Source organism: Notolepis coatsorum (assembly GCF_963971535.1).
Source record: "Notolepis coatsorum genome assembly, chromosome: 4".
In the NCBI taxonomy this organism is placed as follows: Eukaryota; Metazoa; Chordata; class Actinopteri; order Aulopiformes; family Paralepididae; genus Notolepis; species Notolepis coatsorum.
In genome coordinates, this window is record NC_140168.1 from 182,335,658 (window position 1) to 182,355,974 (window position 20,317).

Sequence of the window (20,317 nt, forward strand, 5' to 3'; positions counted from 1 at the left end):
ACAAGACGAAAGTCTTTCTCTGGTCTGCATCCCCTTAACAATTGTGTGTATTGAGCTGTACTGTATTGTACCCATTCTGCAATCTGTTAATAAAGTTTTCAATCAATCAATCAATCAGTCCTCATATGCCTCCTAGTTACACATACACACAGTCCTCATATGCCTCCTAGTTACATATACACACAGTCCTCACATCCCTCATAGTTACACATACACACAGTCCTCATATGCCTCCTAGTTACACATACACACAGTCCTCATATGCCTCCTAGTTACACATACACACAGTCCTCATATCCCTCCTAGTTACACATACACACAGTCCTCATATCCCTCCTAGTTACACATACACACAGTCCTCATATCCCTCCTAGTTACACATACACACAGTCCTCATATGCCTCCTAGTTACACATACACACAGTCCTCACATCCCTCCTAGTTACACATACACACAGTCCTCATATGCCTCCTAGTTACACATACACACAGTCCTCACATCCCTCCTAGTTACACATAGACACAGTCCTCATATGCCTCCTAGTTACACATACACACAGTCCTCACATCCCTCCTAGTTACACATAGACACAGTCCCCCACACATGCATTTCATCAGAGAGGTCAGAGCACAGGGTCGCCCGCAGTGCAGCACCCTTGGAGCGGTTTTGGGGTTCAGAGCCTTGCTCAAGGGCACTTAGGCAGGATGGCGGGCACCGTAGATGTAATACCAGCCACCCTTCAGTACCAGCTCACAGCTGCAACACACCCTCCTGTCAGTGACTGGGTCTGGCCGGCCTCTTTTTACCTCTAGGCCACCCTGCCTCCCCTGATCTTTCCAAGACCAGTGTGGGAAAAACATATGATGATTTCTGAAATCGAGTGGTCCTCCCCTTTAAAGGTTTGGCAGTCAGGCCTTGTTATGATCACGCAGGGGTGTAAAAAGTACCCAGATATTATACTTAAGTGAAAGTATGGGTACCGTCTCAAAATCCTACTAAAGTAAAAGTAATCGTACTCAAGTAAAAGTCAGAGGATCTGGCTAAAAACACACGAGTAAAAGTCAAAACGTTTCTACTTTTAAATGTACTTAAGTACTAAAAAGTTAAAGTAAAAACCTTTTTTTATTCCGGGGAAATTAAATGTTCCGTTTCGTCCTCTTCATCACTCGTACTATCGTTTGTGGCCATGTTCTGTAGCTTGTCACTCTGACTGTCTATTCTTCTGATAGCAGGTGTTTAATCAAAGATCCCCACTTTCTAGTCTTGCACAAGGACCAATCAGCATGGGTATGGGCGGGTTCATTTTCCATTGATGGGGATTTGATTGGCTGTTTTTAAATAAAGTGCGGCAGCAGGATTAATACCTTAACGTTAGTTCGGCCAGAGAAGCAAATATACTAATTAAAATGGTTGGACCTGCGAGATTTGTACTTTGTAGGTCTGCATTTTAAATGTAAGGAGTAAAAAGTATGTTTTTTTTCTCTGAAATGTAATTGAGTAAAAGTATACAAACCTAATAATACTCGAGTAAAGTACAAATCCCCAAAAACAGTACTTAAGTATTGTAACGAAGTACAATTACTCAAGTACTTTACACCCCACGGTTATGGTATGTGCAGCATTTCAGCCTTTATCTTTCTCTCAGGAAGCACTTTGGGCCCCGCCGGCTTCCCGAGACGCCCCGTCTATATTTACCTAGCTGCCGCTCCATGAGGGCTGTTTATCAACCGCGTTAGGTAACAATTACCACCAAGCTGCACTAGCAACAAAAGATTACGGGGCTTAACCTGGCCTCATGCTCGCAAACGCCCCCCGGTTCAGGCGCCCGAACTGTTTACGCAGGTGCAGAGCCCACGCCGTCCACAGGGGGTGCCGGTGACCCATGACCCCTACCCCGGGCGCACAGCGGTCGCGTTCGTTCCGCCTGTCTGAGTCTCTCGAGTCTTAACGGAACTGCAGCGAGCCTCTGGAACGACGCGAGGCCAGTAATTGACAGGGAGCAGACGGGTGATTTTGCTTAGCTTCACACTAGTCATTCGACCGTATAATTAAAAGGTTACAGAGTGATACAAGCTATGGACCCGTTAAAGAGACAGTCCCTCCGCCCTTTGTCCATGTGCCCCCCTCGATATTGAGAAGAGGTGAATTTGTCCCCTAATATGAAATACAATATCCTCCCCAAAAGAGGTAAAGAATAAGGGGGTCAAAACATGTATATATCCTTATTACCTGTAACTAACTATATATTAACCAACTATTACAGACACCTCTACAGGACCATACCATCTCAACGTCTCGTAAAGGTACACCAGAATGCAGGAAATTAAGTGTTTGATGCTCAAATATGCAGGGGGAGGACCTCCAGACCCCCCGCTTGCAGATACGCCACACATCATGTACAATAAAGAATTCACAACTTTTGTCGACTCATCGAAACATTTATATATCCTTCTTACCTGTAACTATATATTAACCAACAATTTCAGACACCCCTACAGGAATGTACCATCTCAACCTTGCAGAGATTGGGACAGTTCGGTCACTGACCCTCCGTATTTACATATTAATTTACACTATGTGAAAAGGTAAACCACACATCAATCATGACACAACATCTCACATTTAGAATGGATTTATTAAAATATGCGTGTCCGACAACTATCACAGATCATGCCAAAGATAACTATTAGTGTTTGTGTACAAGTAGTAAAATGAACCTCCCCAGTAGGAACCAGGCCAGTCGGAACACAACGATGGAACCCGCTGATAAAAAAAAGCGCGGCTCTCGTTCTCTTTCAACAATTCATACAAACGAGGAATCAGATCTAATGATTAAAAAGGTATTATAGGCGAGACCTCTGATTCTGGTACACCTTGGACTTAATTGGCACAATGTATCGAAAGAGCAGGCTATACCAAAAGAGTAAAAAGACAGAACAGGCTGAGATGAGAAGATTCCCACTGAATATAAAGGGAATATAACAAGTGCTGAAACGGTTGCCCTGGTCTTCACCTCTGGTGTCTCTCTGGTGTCTCTCTGGTCTCTCTCTGGTCTCTCTCTGGGTCTCTCACAATCCCCCATCGTCCTGTGGATGGAAGGAAATCACATTTACATGTACATTTAGTCATATATCCAGAACTATTTTATTACACTGTAAAAAAAAATGATTGTATATGTCTGCACATTATGTGCAAATTTTACGTCTATTCTATTCTACAATTTTATTGCACTGCACTATTGCACTATTTTACTCCATCTATTCTATCTTACTCTTTTTATTATTGTCTATTTTTAAAACTGAATCAAACCATAAACAAGGCGGCCTGTTGGGATGTTAGATCCTAATGTGAAAAACTGTGATTTTATATGTCTGCACTTTATGTGCTTATTTTAGGCTGTTTCTGTTGTGAAGCACTTTGAGCTGCAATTTTTGTATGAAAGGTGCTATACAAATAAAGTTGATTATTATTATATAGCTGATGCTTTTATCAAAAGTTAGCAGGAAGGGTACAACTCTGGCAGCTAAGGGTAAGTAATATTGCTCGTCAAACAGTGTCGAACTTGAGTGCTACAGACTTGAGTGCATAGTAGTATAGACATAATTAGCATAGTATGTAGTACGATAGGCAAGGTAGATTAGTTAGTAGCAGAGTGCATACTAGTGAAAAGGTTAGTATAATCTTTTTCTACACGTGGTTGTTATCTGTCCCTGACAGACAGACCCATCTTCTCACCAGGAGGATGGTTAATAAACTGTGCCGTTGTTAATGTGTAGTATTTTAACACACGTCACCGGGTTACTTTGACATAATAGGTTTCTCACAAGGCTAATGTGTATGAGTGCATATCCTACTGTATGTGTGTGTGTGTGTGTGTGTGTGTGTGTGTGTGTGTGTGTGTGTGTGTGTGTGTGTGTGTGTGTGTGTGTGTGTGTGTGTGTGTGTGTGTGTGTGTGTGTGTGTGTGTGTGTGTGTGTGTGTGTGTTTCCGGTATTGGCAGGGTTGGTGGTGGGGGTGGGGGTGAGGGGGGCATTTATGGGTTAAATGTTTTGTTTTGGCAATAAATTGCAAGTGTCTTAGATATTTATAGTGTGTGTGTGTGTGTGTGTGTGTTTGTGTGTGTGTGTGTGTGTGTGTGCGTGCGTGTGTGTGCACAAGCTGTACTAAGGAACATAATGTGAACACGTACTACTATGACCTGTGTGTGTGTTCAACCATGAGCTAAATCTGAGATTAATCTTCAACCCCCTGTTGATTTCGCTTTTTCATTTACCCTGCTGAGTTTAACATCCAGTCCTTCAGCCCGCCAGGCTCATACTGTAACTTACATAATGTCTAACAACAGGTACAGTACCACCCTCTTGGGCGTCAGATCGCTGACGGTTGAAGTTAACAGGTACACGGCCGTTATTGTTTGGAAACGCGGATACGATCGAGACGAGGGCGAAGTGACCGCTTCTCCTCTGTGTTCCCAGGACACGCTGCTACTCACTTTAGCTTTCGATGGTGTATCTTGGATCAATAACACAACTCCATGACAACCAATCTACCAGCTGGCATATACACACACACACGCACGCACGCACGCACGCACGCACGCACGCACGCACGCACGCACGCACGCACGCACGCACGCACGCACACACACACACACACACACACACACACACACACACACACACACACACACACACACACACACACACACACACACACACACACACACACACACACACACATACACACACATATCAGGTAATATAGCAATATACGCACAGCACTGAGGACAGCAAGTCCTTCTCCCCTTCAATATCCAACACAACACCAGAGCAAACACTGAGAGGAAATCTACTGGGTGCATTTTTACAGAGTACAGCAGCTGGAACGAGACTCGAAATACTTGACAAAATGTATCCTTTTAAGGACTTTTAAGGACTCTATCGCAGAATTGTTTACATGCACGCATGCACGCACGCACGCACGCACGCACGCACGCACGCACGCACGCACGCACACACACACACACACACACACACACACACACACACACACACACACACACACACATACACACACACACACACACACACACACACACACACACACACACACACACACACACACACACACACACACAGCCTTTTAACTGTGATTGCTTAACGGGTTGCTCACCTGAAACTTATTTCATTTCCAAATCAAAGGTATATACCATATTAGATGTTTCTTCACAAAATCATCAAGGGGGGGGGGGGGGTCGTTTTACGAAGCTGCGATCGTTAGGCCTGGACTGGCCATCTGGCATACCGGGCATTTTCCCGGTGGGCCGACGCATATTTTTTACGTTTGGTAAATGACCGGCCCACTACTATGCTGGGAGAGCGGCCCATTGGTACTGACTGACACTGGGCTGGCCCAATCACATCTCTTACTAAGCACCCCCCCCCCCCCGCCAGTCGTGTGGTACATGAATGAGAGGGGGCTGGTATACAGGACTGAGAGGGGGCTGGTACACATGACTGAGAGGGGGCTGGTACATGACTGAGAGGGGGCTGGCTGGTACATGACTGAGAGGGGGCTGGTACCATGTATTGTGCATCATTGTAGGTCAAACCATTAAAAAGTTAATTTCCACGGCAGCCATTTTGGATTTTGGTCTCTCACAAATTTTCCCTGCCTTTTTAAAAAATACACCCCTGGCTAAATTTGTTTATTAACCCTCCTAGATGACAAATCCATTGAGAAACGGACCTTCGCTCTCCACGGTCACGGAAGTGCCACAGATGACCCAACTACTAGGATAAGGGTTCCCTTGATAAAGATCCATGAAAAGGCTGTAACACCTGTAGCTCAACTGCAAAAACAGCTTTTTTGATTTGATTAGATTTGTATTTGGAAATTAAAAACACATCATAAAAACAAATTATCTTGACCAATTTGTATTCCTGAGGATATCACCTAAAAGCATTAATTAAAACACTTATTTCCAAGGTGGTCCTCGATGGAAGACATAAAAACATAAAAACACAGCACATATAGCCTACTCAACTGCACATTTTTGCTCAACTGCAAAAAATGTATGCCTACTATGTATTAGCCTACAGGGAAAAACACATTCACAACAGGCAGCAAAGTTTATTTTCAGCCAATATGGTAATAAGGTAACTGTTAGGATATATATGGTATGGAATACTTACTATTTTTTTTATCTTTTTTTTTGTATCTACTTTTTCTCCTATCCCAATTTCGTATTGTCCAATTCTACCCTCCCCTGTCTCGAACACTGTTAGGCCATGCCTTCCACTGGCCGGCTGCAATGTGGACGAAGCCTTGCATCACGTGTCCCCTCCGGTACACGAGGAGGCAGCCGTCGCATCTTTTCACCTGCACAGCGCGATCTCTCAGCGGCGAGGGTCTGTGTGGGAGGGACACGCCGCCCCTGTTGCTTCCTGATTCTGCTGCGCAGGCGCACCAACCGACCTGTAGGAGTCGCTGTCCACAACGGCCGATCCCCACCCACCAGCTTCCCACCCCTAACACTGCCAATTGCGTTAGTATGAACGACCAGCCAAGCTGGTAGCAATGCCGAGAGCTGGGCTCGAACCCATCATCTCCTGCATTAGTGGCAAGTGCCTTGCACACTGCGCCACATAGCCGCCCTGGAATACTTACTCTTATAACTTATTACTATCTGTGGTAGCTCTAGTCTCCACCTACACAAATGTTTTTTGTGCTGTCGATTGAGCATGCACCTTCACGTGGTAGGCACAAACTCCCCAAACAAACAAGCACACCATTGATTTAATTGCCATATAAATCACATAAGCAAAGCTCTAACTATTACTCCTCTCTGAACATGAATATAAAACAAAAAGGTGATCTATTAACTGTGTAAACCTTATGCAATATTCATCATTGATATTTGAATACTTGAAATCTGTATGAACTGAGTAGTTAGTATCAAATGAAATAAGATAAACAACTATTTGCTCATTACCAGTATGGTATTGTTTAAATTGTACAGCTTTTTGCACATATTTGTCAGGGAATTCCAACAATTCTGGACCTGAATGTACCAGTTAATTTTTTTTTTATTATTGATCTTTTTCCCCCTCCATTTTCCTCCGATTTTCTCCCATCCCAATGTTAGTCGTTATGCCAATTCCCAATCCCCTTCCTGGTCGCTGCGCACTTACCCCCCACAGTCAGATCATCTGGGAGAGTGGAGGCTATCACGTGCTTCCTCCGACACACGTCCAGCCAATCAATCGCTTCTTTTCACCTGGCAGCGCGGATATTCTCCGAGAGGGCGTAGCGTGTGGAAGGATCACACTATCCCACTCAGGTCCCATCCGCGCTTAGCAGGCGCCCCGACCGAACTGTAGGAGTCGCTGTTTACAACGACCCGGACCCACCCCGCCAGCTTCTCCCACCCTCTAATACTGCCAATTGTATTAGTGTGAACGGCCAGCCAAGCTGGTGACAACCCCGGAGCTGTGAGCTGGATTCGAACGAATCCAGCTCACAGCTCCGGGGTTGGTGACGAACGCAATCTCCACTACGCCACCTAACCGCCTTGTACCAGTTAATTGTAATCATCTCTCTCTCCTTACGTCTAGTCAAGCCAGGTTGTGGAGGAGAGAGACAGGGATAAACAGGCTATAGACTACTTTGCCCATCCTGAGCCTGCTATGATGCAGATGTTTTTACATCACCACCCAAAACAAGATTCAGCCAAGAGCGAGTGAGTACACTGGTCCACTTGCACTGGTACACTTGTCCATGGCACTTACTACCCAGCTTTGTAGTGGTTTGGGGGAATAGTACAGTAGGTACGCATATTTAAGGGGACCGCAAGGATGGTGTACTGGTGGGTGGTTTCTGACCGATTATGGTGGGCCGGTCTGGGCCAAAAATGCCAGGGCCGATTTCTGGTCCCAGTCCAGCCCTGATCGTTACCAAAAGCATGTTTTGGGTTCGGTAAAATACGACGCTGTGATCAATACAAAAGCATGTTTTAGGTTAGGTAAAATACGACACTGTGATCAATACAAAAGCATGTTTTAGGTTCTGTAAAATAGACCTAAAATAGACCTTACCTTAGTCAGAAGGTACTCCAAAATGAATAATCCCAGTAGTTCCATCGCAATCGCCATTACTGGTGTGCATTGTGCCTGGCCTATAATACGGGAAACAATAGGTTTCAGGCGAGCAAATCGGCGACAGATAGCTGTGTGCTGATTCACTTTGAGGGGGAGGGGATTCCTGCAGCCGGAGGTACCGAGACACTGAAAGACAACTGAGAGACCCAGTTCAAAAGGTAGGCGATACTGCCACCTGTCGGGATTCGATTGTCATTGCAATTATAACGTAGGGAGCAATGCCAGGGAGACACAGGCAGGTCCGCGTGAGTGTTTAGAATGGGAAAATAGAAAAAAAGAAAAAAGGATCTAAAAACGAGATTTCTAGTTTTTGGCGCTCAACGGTTGGATTTGAAACACAAGAATTATCGTGTTTGGCGCTGAATGAGTTAAAGGGCCATTGTCTATACTGAGTAGGCATTTGGGAGCCTTTTGACAATTATTGCCACCAGGGAGGCGTGCTATTGAAAACGAATGTATACTAAAATATCCTATTCCTTTTAACCCCTGGCCTGAGAAACAACTCAGAAAGCCACCTGGGAGCAGCTCAGGTCCCAGGTTCTGAAACACTGCCCCCTACAGCTGTGAGGTGGGTATATGCCTCCCACTGACACACCCACACCATCCTACAGTATGCAATCCAATGGTCATCTGTGCCGGTATAGGTGAGCGTGTGCCACGGTGGTCACTAGGTAACTACCAGGCACCATGAACCTCCGCTCACCAGCACCATGTGACCATGCGTGTCAAATACTGCCGTCTTATCCATTCTACCACCTGAGAGAGGATCCAGTTCAGGTCACGAAGTGGAGGGTATTTAAAAAGGTACTGTAAGTGGTATTCTTTTGTTATATAAACTCACATGAATCTTGCACTCGTTAGACCTGGTCCTTGTTGATGTATATATTGTATTCCTACGTTCTCTGCACTTCCCCATTACAGATGTATGTATATGTATATGTCTGCTGTCATTGTCATTGTTGTTGCTTTATTTGTTTGTTAAATGGTGAGACCAAAGTCAAATGTCCACACTGTGGACACAATAAAGTGAAACTAAACTAAACTGTCTCCGGGGAGCTCCAGTAGCTCACCACGTACCGCGAGTGCTATTTCAGCGCCGTGGACAACCGTGCTCGTCACGGATCTGGGGCTGAGCGCGTTCGAATCCCGGACGGCAGCCGTGCCTTTCCCAGAGTGTCTTCCCCCCCATCTGAACCCTTTCAGCCTGCTTCTGTCGGTCGAACTTGACCAAGTATGAATGCGATGAAAAAGCGATAAACGCTAAAAGAACCAGCTGACTGGTCAAAGTAAAAAAAAAAAAAAAACTAAACTGTCTCCATTGTCATGTCTTATGTCTGGCGGTGGGGCCACCCATTTGTCACATTCGGATAACGGATTGGGCCTTTAAAATGTTTTTTCTCTTTTTTCTAAGTGTACTGTAAATAAGAACAAGACGAGGTAATATCCTGTCTCCCTGCAGTACAGTACAGTATACAAATTAAATCAATTACATTTGTTTCTTAAAATTTTAATATACAAAAAAAAGTCAGGGAAAGAGAAGGTGGCTATAATCTGAGAGGAGAGCTAAACCATTTAAAAAACTCAGTGTCAGAACAAAAATGAAAAGTATGTGCATGTCAATCTGTGGGGTGGACCTGTGGAACAGTCTGGAGTTAGAGCTAAAACAGAAAATGTACAAAAAATCTGGAAGAGGAAGTGTGTTGATTGGGAGTATGTGTAAGATGTAAATAAAAATTGAAGAAATTATGTATATCATATGGTATTTATTTATTATATATATATATTACATTACATATTTATAGGTATATTTATATACATTTATTTATATATAAATGTATTCGATTGTATTAGATACAGCGTTTATACAAATAATTAACAATAGATTAAATTATAAGGGGTAGGAGTTTTTTTTTTATAATTTTTTTTTTATTATTATTAATTACATGAAACAAGACAACACAATAACCACAGTAACAAAACACATAACCCCACAGGAAAATAACAAACAATAATAATACAGAATAACAAATTATAAAGACAAAAAAGAAAAAGAAACAGCGTTCAACCTATCAAATATAGATGGCAACTTCAATAACAAAAATGTCTTCAAACATGCCAACCTTTCACCACCTTTACAAAGTGGAGTGACTGAAAAGACTGTTTACGAGAGTGTTGCCGCAGGTTTACTGTAGATAGCCTAGGTCCCTTACACATGTTGTCAAGACTGCTAAACTCGCAGAAGGTAAAGTGTAAGAAGAAAGAGGATTTTCCTCCAAGTTGGTTGACAGGTCAATCAGTCTGCCAATATTAGTCCCTTGGGGAGATGGCATGTGAATTGACAAATAGCGCAGAATAGCTAAATATCAACCCCCCCCCTAAAATCCCCCCAGTCAAAGTTAAGAAGGACAAGACAAAAAACAAGACAGACAAGACATTTCCTCCACCCCCTCCCATGAGACCGCCCGACCCCCCCGATCAAGCACCCCAACCCCGCTCAGCCGCACACGGCGGTCCTTACCTTCTCAGCTGCTGTGAACCACAGGTCAATGCCAGCCTGTCCTACCCCAATCACCCGCGCCGTGGATATCTCAAGATAAATCACATCCAACAATGTTAGGGACCAGTTAATCACTGTGAGCTTCTCAGGCTCCTTCCATCTCATTGCTATTAGCTTCTTCGCTGCTGTGACGCCCGCTAGGACAACCCTTTTCAGTTGTACGGACGCAGGTAGTGTCGTTATATCGTTCAGGAGTAGCGTAACAGCTGTGAATGGGATAGTTAAGCCACACAGATCTGAAAGTTTGTCCGTTATTGACCTCCAGAAATGGGCCACTGGTGGGCAATCCCAATACATATGCATATAAGTGCCAGTGGCCTTTTGAGAGCACAAAGTGCACCGAGAGTCGGCTATCAGTCCCATAGCAAATAACTTCCTAGGTGTAAGATAGGTCCTATGAATATAATTAAAATTAATCTGCTGGTGGTTGGGGTTGCGGGAAGACAATGCCACATTTGCCCAAACATCATCCCAATCAAACTCGGGGTCCAACTCTGGGATATCCACACGCCAGATTGTATCCAATGATACATTTTTATACGTGGATTGAATTAATAGCGTATAAAAGTCTGAGACAAACCCTCTGGAGGTCGTCCTGTCCACTATGAGCCTGAGAAAGGGGTGTGGTTGCAGAGCCTGAGCCCACGGCATGCCATGCGCCCTCAGTGCTGACCTTAGTTTAAGGTAAAGAAAGAAGGACTCGCCGGGAAGATCATAAAATTCTCTTAAGTCCTGAAACGCACAGAGGCCGTTCTTATCATAAATATCCTCCAGAGTATGAACTCCCCTCCTTTGCCATTGAGGAATATTAACCGGCTTGTGTCCAATAAGTAATTGCTGGTTATTAAAAATTGGAGAGTCCAGGTGCCATGGGCATTTAACCCCACACGACTTCTGTACATTACGCCACGTCTGGATCACGTGAGTTATGATCGGTCCATACCTCAGTCGGCATTTCGAAATAGGGACAGTGGAGTACACCACATCCTGCAATCTTAGCGGTGAGACCGCCGCCGCTTCTAAGGAGCGCCAAGATACAGCATCTACAGGGTCTAGCCAGCACATCAGAGGTCTCAGTGAAAAGGACCAGAAATAAAGCTTAAAATCAGGGATTGCGAGGCCCCCATCTCGTTTCCTACGTTGAGTAGTAGCTCTTTTGATTCTCGGGCGTTTGTTATTCCAGATAAACTTAGATACCATCGATTGTACCTTGCGCCAGTGGTCTATTGGAGGGGGCAGGGGGAGCATTGAGCTAACAAAATGTATCCTAGGCAGGACGTTCATTTTGATTATGGAAGCCCGGGCTTGTAAAGAGTTAGGAAGGGATGACCACCTGTCTAGATCCTGGCGTATTTTATCATAAGTACCCGTGAAGTTGTACTTAGTAGTTTGATTCAGCGTGGGGAATGTCTCTATGCCCAAGTATTTAAAATGTTCTACTATGGGGATATCAGCTGGTAGTCGTACCGTCTTGGCCAGCTCATTAAGAGGTAGGCAGGCTGATTTGTTCCAGTTAATCTTAAAGCCTGACATTTTACCAAAGTCGTCGATTATTCCCAATAATTTTGCGGCCGACCGGGAGGGGTCGTCCATGAAAATCAGCAGGTCATCCGCATAGAGAGCAATTTTGTGTGGAGTATTATTGACCATTATGGGGACGATGTCCTCCGATTGCCTAATAAATTGGGCCAATGGTTCGAGAGAAAGCGCGAACAGTCCTGGGCTCAGAGGACAACCCTGTCTAGAAGATCTGGAGACTGGAAAAAGTGTGGAACAGTTTTTGCCTGTCAGTATCATCGCAGACGGCGAGGCATACAGGACTTTAATCATATGAATAAAACTCTTTCCAAGACCCATAATCTCAAGTACCTTCCACAGGTATGACCACTCAAGTCTGTCAAACGCCTTCATGGCATCCAAAGACAGAACTGTGGACGGAGCTGTATTGTCTTTACTGTTATCGATTACATGCAACAGCCTCCTAAGATTATCTGCAGCCAGGCGCCCCGGGATAAAACCAGTTTGATCGCAGTGTACCAATACAGTCATAAATCTCTGCAGGCGACGGGCCAGCACCTTGGCAAACACTTTTAAATCGGCCCCGAGAAGACTCAAGGGTCTATAGCTACCACAATCATTGGGATCTTTGTCCTTCTTGAGAAGTAAAGAAATCAACGCCATATTGACATCTCTTGAGAACTCCCCTTGTTCGATAGCGTAATTGATCATATCGAGCATCAATGGACCGAGTTGGTCCCAGAAAGCTAAATACACCTCGGGTGGAATACCATCCCAGCCTGGTGCCTTACCCCTCTGCATTTCAGCAATCGTCTCTCTCAATTCCACAAGAGTGATTGGTTTCCCCAGTTCCTTGGCCTCTTCCTCAGAAATGTGGGGTATCTCAAGCCCGCCAATGAACGAATCAAATTTAGAGTCATCGAGATTACCCTCTGAGCTATATAACTGTGAGTAAAACTCTTTAAAAGTGTCATTGATCTTTTTCGAATCAGTAGTGACTGCACCCTGGCTCGTCTTGATCGAGGGGATATCCGAGAAATGATAATTCGAGCGTATTTTCATTGCCAATAGATGGCTAGGCCTGGAGCCGTGAAAGTAGTAATTTTGTCTTGTCCTATGTATCAAGAACTCAGACTGTTGTTTAAGTATGGAGTTTATTTCTTTCTTGACTATCTTACGTTGTGTGTTTAGTCGTTCACTATAGTTAGTTTGCAAGGATGCGTATAGGTCCGCATATAATGTTTCCAGTCCTTCTAGCTTTTTTGACCAGGATTTTTGCAAATTGGAGGCGAAAGGTGTGACATGACCCCTGATAAATCCTTTCAATGCGTTCCACAGGACCCTAGGGTCTTCGACTGTGCCAACGTTGATCTGCAAGAATTCAGCTAGTTTACTCCTGAACTCAGAACAGAAATCATCGTTCTATAGCAAGGTTGAATTAAAACGCCATCTGGGAGCTCTCGCGGAGAGCCTGCCAAAGGTTGCCGTAAGGAAAATCCCCTTGTGGTCTCAGAGAGCCAAGGGAACCAATGAGACATCGAAACTATCAAACATATTAGGGGACGCGAATGCATAGTCTATTCGAGAGAAGGTTTTGTGTCTGGCTGACAGGTGAGAGTAATCCTTGAGGGTGGGATTGGATAAGCGCCATAGGTCTGCGAGCCCCGTGTCCTGGGCCCACATCCTGAGGGCCTTAGAGGACCGTTTTTGGTCGCTCTTTTCAGAGGACCCGGACCTATCCATCTCCGCATCCCAGCACGCATTAAAATCGCCACCCACAATGAGAGCGTATCCAGTAAGTTCCAACATATTCTTCGTGATTGTATTATAGAACGCTGAATCAAATGTGTTAGGAGCATACAATGCTATTATTGCAATCTTCCTATGAGAGAATTTTGATATCAAGGTTACGTCTTGTAACTATGACGACTCCTTTCGTCTTATCATCGGCTGAGGATGAGGAGATAACGTGATATTGTCGATTTGCCAGCCTTGACACATCACCTACCAATAAATGCGTCTCACTAAGGAGAGCAATGTCAATATTTCTTCTCTTCAATAACCAAAGGACACTGGCACGCTTGTGAGGGGCGTTAAGACCCCTGCGTTCCAAATTAAAATATTCAATTTAGCCATGGTCGAATTTGTCTAAATGCGTAGAGAACATACCAGTGTAGCCAGGCTGAGGCTCGAGGCGCTGATCCAGGCGGGCCCAGACAGTCAATCTCAGGAGTTCAGAGGAGGAACAATCACACACATATAAGACAACAGTACATAAAACACAGAACAATACCACCCCAGTTACAACCCCCCCTCCTTCTAATCTAAACCCTAACCGACCCGTCCTATTATTAACCCTCCTATACCCACTCTCCAATCCCCTCCCTATGCCCCATCCACTAAGGATGGTCATCTTCCTCTCATTACCCACTGGAGTCATGGATCCAATAAGACGTTCTCCACTCCGACCCCCCTCTAGATAAACCCCTAATTAAACCCCCACTAGTCCAATAAACACAAATTAAAATAAAAATTAAATTCAATAAAGATATCGGTCGAAAACCACCGTGAGCCTTGGCCCTAACATGAGGCAACTATAATGGAAGAAATAGCCATTATTATATAATAACTCAACCTCAACCCTGTAACCATCCACTTCGGAGTCTGTGTATCAATGTCGCAACGTTATAGCATAAATGGATAAAGGAAAATTCAAAACAAAATCAAAGCATATCAGCAGTTAGTCTAAGGTAGGATCGGATCACAGTTAAATTGCTCATTCAGATGCCATTAAAACAGCGACAATAAGAAGAAAAGGAAAAATAGGGTTATGGCTAAAGTGCAAGCAAAGCTAAACCTGACCCAGCCTGTTATCACATATTTTATATGTATATTCGTCGAGAGCCAACGTGAGCCTTGGCCCAAACATGACAACTATAATGGAAAAAATAGCCATTATTATATAATTACTCAACATCAACCTTGTAACCATCTACCTCCGAGTCTGCATATTAATGTCGCAACGTTATAGCATAAATGGATAAAGGAACATTCAAAACTAAATTAAAGCATTATCAGCAGTTAGTCTAAGGTAGGATCGGATCACAGTTAAATTGCGCATACAGATGCCATTAAAACAGCGACAATAAGAAGAAAAGGAAAAGAGGGTTATGGCCAGAGTGCAAGCAAAGCTATACCCGACCCAACCTGTCATCATATATTGTATATGTTTATTCAATCGACCTTCTACTACTGGAGCCCAAAGCTCAAAGCATCCTGGATATAAAAATAAAAGCATACAAGAAGTTAGTTAAGGACCCGATCACCATTAAATTGTGCAAACCAATGTCACTTGAACAGCAACAACAACCAAAATACATAAACATTATCGGGTCTCGAATGTATCGACGCGGGTGATAGACACAGCCCGTTAGCCAGCCCGAGGCCAGCGCGTAAGCTAGTGGTGAATCCGGCTAGCACGCTAGAGTCTGTTATGTACAATGTTCAGATAGCTCGTTAGCCTCCAAAGAGCTCGGATGGGCAGCGGATAGTTAGCCTGTCTGAGCCTGACATCAAGCATTTGTGAATAGTCCGCAAATAAATATATCAATGTATTTAGGTCCACAACGCCAAGCCACTCACCCGACAGCGTTATCAAGCCACGGTCTCGGCCAACCCCCCTAGGTACTCCTCCGCTTTGGCCAACGACCAAAATGAGCGACGGTCATCACCTTTACATAGCACAGACAATCTTGCGGGGGCGAATAGCGTAGGCCTCAAGCCCAGTTTCCATAGCCTGGCCATGACCACTTTGTATTCGCCCCTCTGTGCCTGAACCTCCGGTGTGAAGTCTTCGAAAATGGCCACTTTATGATTGTCGAGACCCAGATCCCCCCTTCTGGCCCGGGCCGACCGCATGATGAGTTCTCTCTGTTGTAGCCTGTTTAGCTTGACAATGATGGGCCTCGGCTCCTTGCCCACACCAGGACTGGTCTTGCCCGCTCTGTAGGCCGACTCACACACGGGCGGATCGGGAAGGACCTCCTTCCCCAGTATCCTCTGCAGCAGCTCCGGCATGTTCTCCGAGAGACGTCCTCCCTCACTGCCCTCCGGTACACCAACAATCCTGATGTTGTATCGTCTCTCCCTGGACTGCAATTCCACAATTACCGACTGTAGTTTGGCGACGTCAGCCTGTGCAGCCAGCAGGGAGCTCTCTAGACCCGCCACCCTCTCGCCTTGTTGAGAGGCCTCAGCCGTTAGCGAGGCTACTTCGTTAGCGTTAGCTGTGGTGGCAGCGTGCAGTGACTCCATTTTTTCTCTCAACGGGCCCACCGCCAGCCCGATCTCCTCCGACATTGCCCGACGAAAAGGTATCAAAAAGTTCCGCCTGCGCTTTAATTTGTGCATCGGCGAAGCGTACCTCAAAGTCTGCATGGAGTTTGGTCACGACCGAGAGAATTTCACTTATCTCAGGCGAAAGCGAGGACGGGCCCGGTGCCATTTTGTCGGCTGAAGCGTTGTTGGCTCTGGTTCCCGGCTTCGACATCACGAAAAGTCGAAACAAGGTTAATGAAAGTAGTAGATGCTCGACCACTCAACAAAAAGATCAATAAGAAATAAAAATAAAATAAAGACTAGTGGGGTGACAGTGTTTTCCGCACGATAATAGGGAGCTCCCGTGAAACACGTCTCACCCCATGAACGCCTGGCTCCGCCCCAAGGGGTAGGAGTTTTTTAAAGTGTATACTTCTTCCTACTCCTTTTTCGAACAGGGTAAACTATGATTTGTTTATCTGTTTCTCTTTTTGTTGTCTTTTTTTTTTATCTTTTGTATATGTCAAATGAACAGATATATTTTTGTTTTATACTTGTTCGGAAATTTTAAAAAAAATCATTCATTTATTCATTCATTCATTCATACACCCTGGACGAGCGGTACCTCTTTGCTCTCGCGGCAGTCTCCACAGATGCAGCCCATGCAGCCGTTGATGACCTGGATGCCGCAGAGCACCATCTGCAACATGCCCAGGCACAGCAGGATGGCGAACAGCACGATGTGCCACAGGACCACGTGCTTGGGGAACGCACAGATGCTCCACAGCTCCTTGTCCGTCAGATAGCTGCCGTTGGTGCTGGTGGTGATGGGAGACGCACACAGAGACACGTTTACATTTAGTCATTTAGCTGAACGCTTTTCAATCCAAAGAAAATTACAAGTTCTGTACGTCAACAAGTCAGCAGGAAGGGTACAACTCTTACAGCTGAGTAACAATGTTCATCAAACAGTGCTGAAACTTGGGCACTGCAGTGTTGAGTGCATAGTAGTAAAGACATATTAGTATAGTAGGAGGAGTGCATGATAGTATAAGACAGTAAGAAGGTTAGTGGGTTTCTTTTTCTTCAAATATTGATTGACACGTCACAGCCAGTCAGGCAGGCTGACAGGCAGGCTGACAGGCAGACAGAGACACAGCCAGGCAGGCAGGCTGACAGGCAGGCTGACAGGCAGACAGAAGGCTTGTTCGAGATGGGATAGGCGGACGCAGATCTGCGCAGGTTTCACTACTGCCTCGCCAAGCGCGTTGCATGACGGTTAGAATGTTGTCCGACTTGCTCTGAAAATCTGACGAGGCGAGGCGTGGAACTCCCGCGGGAGCGAGCCACAAGCAGCCTTCAGAGCGAGGCGCCACAGTACCTCTCACTCGGCTGCTCCCGGCTGGGAAGTGACTTGCTATGGTCGGGCAAAGCGCCTATTGGCTCAGAAAAGTTGTCAGTCACCAGCCACGTGACAGCCAGGGAGTTATGAGACGTTTGATTGATTGATTGAAAACTTTATTATGTTATGCGTTATCATCATATCATCATGATAAACTTCAAGCTGTCAGACACACACACACACATACACACATGCGTCGTCTGTTTTGCCTCAATACTGTATATATAATTCTGTTTTGCCTCAATATACACAGTATACATATATATATTGATGCAAAACAGAATTATTCAGCAGTGTGTTGTGTGTGCGTGCGGCCAGGAGCGTGCAACAAGATGGTATACATTATGGTATATGAATAGTATATTCCACTATAGCAGTATATGGTGTGCTGTACATTTGAATCTGATCTAATTTTGCACACGGCCATCGCATTATAATGAACTGGACAGGTGTGTAATGTGTGTGTGGTGACGTGAAAGCGTATCTGCCATGCGAGACTAGGCGAGAGGCTCTTGTGAAATCGGCAGTGTCCGCCTTTTTAACTCCTCCCCCGGCTTCACTCGGCTACTCTCGTCTACTAGTCGAGGCAAACCGAAATCCATCTCGAACAAGCCTAGAGACACAGCCAGGCAGACAGGCTGACAGGCAGGCAGGCAGACAGAGACACAGCCAGGCAGACAGGCTGACAGGCAGGCAGGCAGACAGAGACACAGCCAGCCAGACAGGCTGACAGGCAGGCAGGCAGACAGAGACACAGCCAGGCAGGCAGGCTGACAGGCAGGCTGACAGGCAGACAGAAGGCTTGTTCGAGATGGGATAGGCGGACGCAGATCTGCGCAGGTTTCACTACTGCCGCGCCAAGCGCGTTGCATGACGGTTAGAATGTTGTCCGACTTGCTCTGAAAATCTGACGAGGCGAGGCGTGGAACTCCCGCGGGAGCAAGCCACAAGCAGCCTTCAGAGCGAGGCGCCACAGTACCTCTCACTCGGCTGCTCCCGGCTGGGAAGCGACTTGCTACGGTCGGGCAAAGCGCCTATTGGCTCAGAAAAGTTGTCAGTCACCAGCCACGTGACAGCCAGGGAGTTATGAGACGTTTGATTGATTGATTGATTGATTGATTGATTGAAAACTTTATTATGTTATGCGTTATCATCATATCATCATGATAAACTTCAAGCTGTCAGACACACACACACATACACACATGCGTCATCTGTTTTGCCTCAATACTGTATATAATTCTGTTTTGCCTCAATATACACAGTATACATATATATATTGATGCAAAACAGAATTATTCAGCAGTGTGTTGTGTGTGCGTGCGGCCAGGAGCGCGCAACAAGATGGTATACATTATGGTATATGAATAGTATATTCCACTATAGCAGTATATGGTGTGCTGTACATTTGAATCTGATCTAATTTTGCACACGGCCATCGCATTATAATGAGCTGGACAGGTGTGTAATGTGTGTGTGGTGACGTGAAAGCGTATCTGCCATGCGAGACTAGGCGAGAGGCTCTCGTGAAATCGGCAGTGTCCGCCTTTTTAACTCCTCCCCCGGCTTCACTCGGCTACTCTCGTCTACTAGTCGAGGCAAACCGAAATCCATCTCGAACAAGCCTACACAGCCCAGGCAGACAGGCTGACAGGCAGGCAGGCAGACAGAGACACAGCCAGGCAGACAGGCTGACAGGCAGGCAGGCAGACAGAGACACAGCCAGGCAGGCAGGCTGACAGGCAGGCAGGCTGACAGACAGGCAGGCAGGCTGACAGGCACGCTCACACGGTGGAAAATACTCACAAATGCATATATATATACATACACACATACAGACATACCAGTAGCTATTGTTCACATACAGAGAGACACACAGTGTAAATAAACAAGCTCGAGTGCACACATACATACATATTCATGCGGGGACGGACACACACATACACATACCGAAATAAACAAGCACGAGTGCACACCCAAATATTCAAGTGGACGCACACGCACACACAAACAAACAAACAAATAACTGTGATAATAAATAACATGGGAGTAGAGGGAGACCAAAGGTGATGATACGTGTTGAGTATGACACGCATGAGGAGAAGGCTGACTGGCTGCGTGTTGAGAGGGGATGTTGAGCGGGGATGTTGAGAGAGGCAGAGTGTGGGACTGAGGGATGTTGAGGGGGGCAGCGTGTGGGACTGAGGGATGTTGAGAGGGGAAGCATGTGGGACTGAGGGATGTTGAGGGGGGCAGCGTGTGGGACTGAGGCATGTTGAGAGGGGAAGCATGTGGGACTGAGGGATGTTGAGAGGGGAAGCATGTGGGACTGAGGGATGTTGAGAGGGGAAGCATGTGGGACT

The 20,317-nt window shown here is 45.5% G+C and overlaps 1 protein-coding gene across 1 annotated transcript in view; it reads right to left on the bottom strand.

The window, feature by feature from the left end:
* Positions 1 to 2,783: 2,783 nt before the first annotated feature.
* The window catches only part of tm4sf5 (transmembrane 4 L six family member 5), a gene marked incomplete at its 5' end in the record, with an annotated part of 67,440 nt that continues 49,906 nt past the window's right edge, over positions 2,784 to 20,317 (bottom strand). Inside the window, 2 exons of the mRNA XM_084312983.1 lie at positions 2,784 to 3,087; positions 17,178 to 17,370. Of these exons, the coding sequence (XP_084169109.1) occupies positions 3,070 to 3,087; positions 17,178 to 17,370 (211 nt within the window). The 3' untranslated portion in view covers positions 2,784 to 3,069. The remainder of the gene's footprint in view (positions 3,088 to 17,177; positions 17,371 to 20,317) is intronic.